This window comes from Leptonychotes weddellii, chromosome X, assembly GCF_054177405.1.
Source record: "Leptonychotes weddellii isolate Sample4059 chromosome X, ASM5417740v2, whole genome shotgun sequence".
NCBI lineage: Eukaryota > Metazoa > Chordata > Mammalia > Carnivora > Phocidae > Leptonychotes > Leptonychotes weddellii.
In genome coordinates, this window is record NC_138385.1 from 96,343,815 (window position 1) to 96,347,041 (window position 3,227).

The window sequence follows — 3,227 nt, forward strand, 5'->3', positions numbered from 1 at the left end:
CTATTCTTTTCTTCGATCTCCTGTTGAGTTTGTAGGTGTTCAGAATGGTTTGATCCCTATCCAGCTGAATTCCTGGGACCAGATGAAATCCAGGTCTCCTACTCCTCTGCCATCTTCCTCCGCCCCCCCATTTAGATTTCTTCTAAGCGAGTTCTTCTGTCCTCTGTTGTCATAAATACAGCTACTTCATCCAGAAGGATGAACACCAGCTCTGTCAGAGTTCACTCTGGTATCTGAGTTTCTGTAGGCAAACTAGACAGTCTGTCTGCGTTACTGTTTTCCAGAGGAGCTTTGGGTGACAGGTAGAGATGCTTTCCATTCTTGCTTCCCAAGATTTTAACTGAGGGCAATTATTTGTTCTTTCCATCACATGGACGCTCCTTGGAAACATCAAATCAAATGTGACCTGGCTATTTGCATAGGCAGTGTGCCATTTCTCATGGGGTGCAGGATCCTATTACAGTAGGATTTTCTTGACAAGGACAACCTTGTGTCGTCCAGTAACCACACAGGTCTAATTGAAGATCTCTTTACCGAGACAGTCAGGTTAGGGAATAATGGGAAATTACAAAGACCTCGGTATAAGTAGTGTTCCAGCCCAAACCTCATTTGTCCTACTCAACCATATTTTGGGTCCCCTTACTTTCCTTCAGCCACTCAAAGCCATGGGTGTGATGACTCCATGAGCCTCCTTGAGACTGAGGTTCCCGGGCGTAATGGGGGTTAAGCAAGTTGGGTCCTTTCTGTAGATCCTCTATTGAGCTGGGAGCCTGGCGCAAATGGAGGGTCCCTCCCAATAGGACTTGGGACCCAGCCAGCACCAACTCGTGAGCAGCTAGAGCCAGGAAGTCTAGGAGGCCTCTGTGACCATACAGACCCCAACACCCGCTCGGCAGTTGGCCCTTGCTTGGCAGCTCTGTCTCAGGCTCCTGCCTGCTCAGTGCTTCCATTCAGGTTTTCTCCTCAGCCGGTATTATCACATTCATTGGCACATACAGTGCATGAATGGAGTGCATTCCCTTTATTTATTTTTCAAATTTTTAATTTAAATTCAATTTAATTAACACATAGTGTATTACTAGTTTCAGAGGTAGACTTCAGTGATTCATCAGTTGCATACAACACCCAGTGCTCATTTCATCCCATGCCCTCCTTAATGCCCATCCCCCAGCTACCCTCTTCCCCCACCCACCTCCCCTCCAGCAACCCTCAGTTTGTTCCCTAGAGTTAAGAGTCTCATGGCTTGCCTCCCTCTCTGTTTTCGTCTTATTTTATTTTTCCTTCCCTTCCCCTATGTTCATCTGTTTTGTTTCTTGAGTTCCACATATGAGTGAAATCATATGGTGTTCGTCTTTCTCTGATGGACTTATTTCGCTTAGCATAATATTACCCTCTAGTTCCATCCACGTCGTTGCAAATGGCAAGATTTCCTTCTTTCGGATGGCTGAGTAATATTCTATTGTATACATACACCACATCTTCTTTATCCATTCCTCTGTCAGTGGACATCTGGGCTCTTTCCATAGTTTGGCTACTGTGGACATGAAGTGAATTTTCTTTAGGCCTCACGCTTCATTCCTGGCTTGCCTCTGGTTAGCTTCACTCTTCAATATCACTAATACAATTACATTTAGAGGGTCAACTTAAATGTGTCCCCACCCGGGGGGGGGCAAACTGGGGTCCCTGTGTGTATTTAATGTCTGCTCCATCACTCTGTAATCCATGTAGAGATCCAGCCTCTCTTAAGCTTGTAGAACATTTCAGCCTCTTCCAGTCCTCTGGTCTCCCCTTCTCCCCCACCCCCACTGCCCTGAGCTTCACACATTTTAATTTTTTCCCCAGGCCCACCCGCTCTTTCCCAGCTCTGCCGCCTGTGTGTTCGGAAGTGCTTGGGTCGAGCATGCCATCAAACCATCCATGAACTCCATCTGCCAGAGCTGCTGGAAAGATTCCTGCTATACCGGTAGCCCCAGCTGGCCGAGGGAAGATACTTGGAAATAAGCAGGTTGTTGCCTGCTGTATCCAGAGTACCTAGTGTAGATGCCCAACCACTAGACTCTAACTATCTTCGAATGAGCTAAGGCAGTTAGTGTAGGTCCCCGATGAACCGGAACACTCGAGGAGTGGAAACTCCTGGTTAATGCTCTCATTAACCAAGGGGCAACCAGGAGCCTTTTTGTCTTTAGCTTTTGTTGTTAAGAAACTTTAAAAGTCTGTGAAGGGGAGTGAAAATAATCTATGTTTGAAGATTCACGCTCTTTAATTATCTAAGGGTCAATATTCTGAATATCATGCAGACACATGTAAATCTGGGCGAATAAGATTATGATGAGTGTACATAATTCAAGATGTGTTCCTGATTTAGTTCCTCCCTCCTTACCCCTTTCTTTCTTTGCTTCTGTGAATAAACCTCTGCTATAATTTTGATTTCCTTGCTATTTATATATACACACATACATATATATATGTATATATATATATGCTGAATACATTAAAAACATCACAGTTAGCAGAGACTTCCAGTTACCGAGATCCTGGCTGATAAGAGAGATGTTGGAAGAGATTAGCTCACCCAGAAGTTGGAGTCTATCACTCATCACTTCTGATATTAAATGCTGTTCCTTGACGTAAACACTTCTAGGCTCAAGCAACACTGGGCGTTCCCAACTAGCTGAACCCACAGGCACTGTTTGATGCTTGTTGCAACCCAAGCATCTATCAGCTTATTTTCAAAGTCAAGAGCCTCAGGGTTTTTGTCTGACATGTTAATGCCAGTCACTGAGATGGGCTCAACGCTGGGTCAATATTATTTCTGTGAGTCTGGACCCCAAGTAAGCTTGATGATTATAATAGAAAACACAGCCTTCCCCTCCCCCTCTCTTTTTCTTCTTTTCCACTCCCTCCCCTTCTGCTTTTCCCACTGCTAGCCTTTCTTTATCTCCTCCTCCTTTTTGTGAATTCAGAACATGGAAATTGGATAGTCTTAATTATTGTTGTAAGTACTACTGCCATGGTTCAGTGACTAGAGTAATATTAGCTTCTAAAAAGAAAATTTTCTCTCAAATGATCCTAAGTTTGGTCCAAATATGTATTCCCCCCCCCCCTTTTTCTAGCTCTTTGATTCTCAACTAGGGACAATTTTGCCCCCCCGCCCCAGGGACATTTGGCCAAGCTTGGAGACATTTTTAGTTGCCACAACTGAGGGAGGGGTGCTACTGACATCTAGT

At 44.6% G+C, this 3,227-nt stretch overlaps 1 protein-coding gene across 2 annotated transcripts in view; it reads left to right on the plus strand.

Moving 5' to 3' along the window:
* ASB11 (ankyrin repeat and SOCS box containing 11) overlaps positions 1 to 2,427 on the plus strand; it is a 25,796-nt gene extending 23,369 nt beyond the window's left edge. For both annotated transcript variants that reach the window (XM_081809141.1, XM_081809140.1), the window contains one exon: positions 1,843 to 2,427. In XM_081809141.1, coding sequence (XP_081665267.1) covers positions 1,843 to 1,967 — 125 coding nt within the window. In that variant the 3' untranslated portion in view covers positions 1,968 to 2,427. The remainder of the gene's footprint in view (positions 1 to 1,842) is intronic.
* The last annotated feature ends 800 nt before the right edge of the window (positions 2,428 to 3,227 follow it).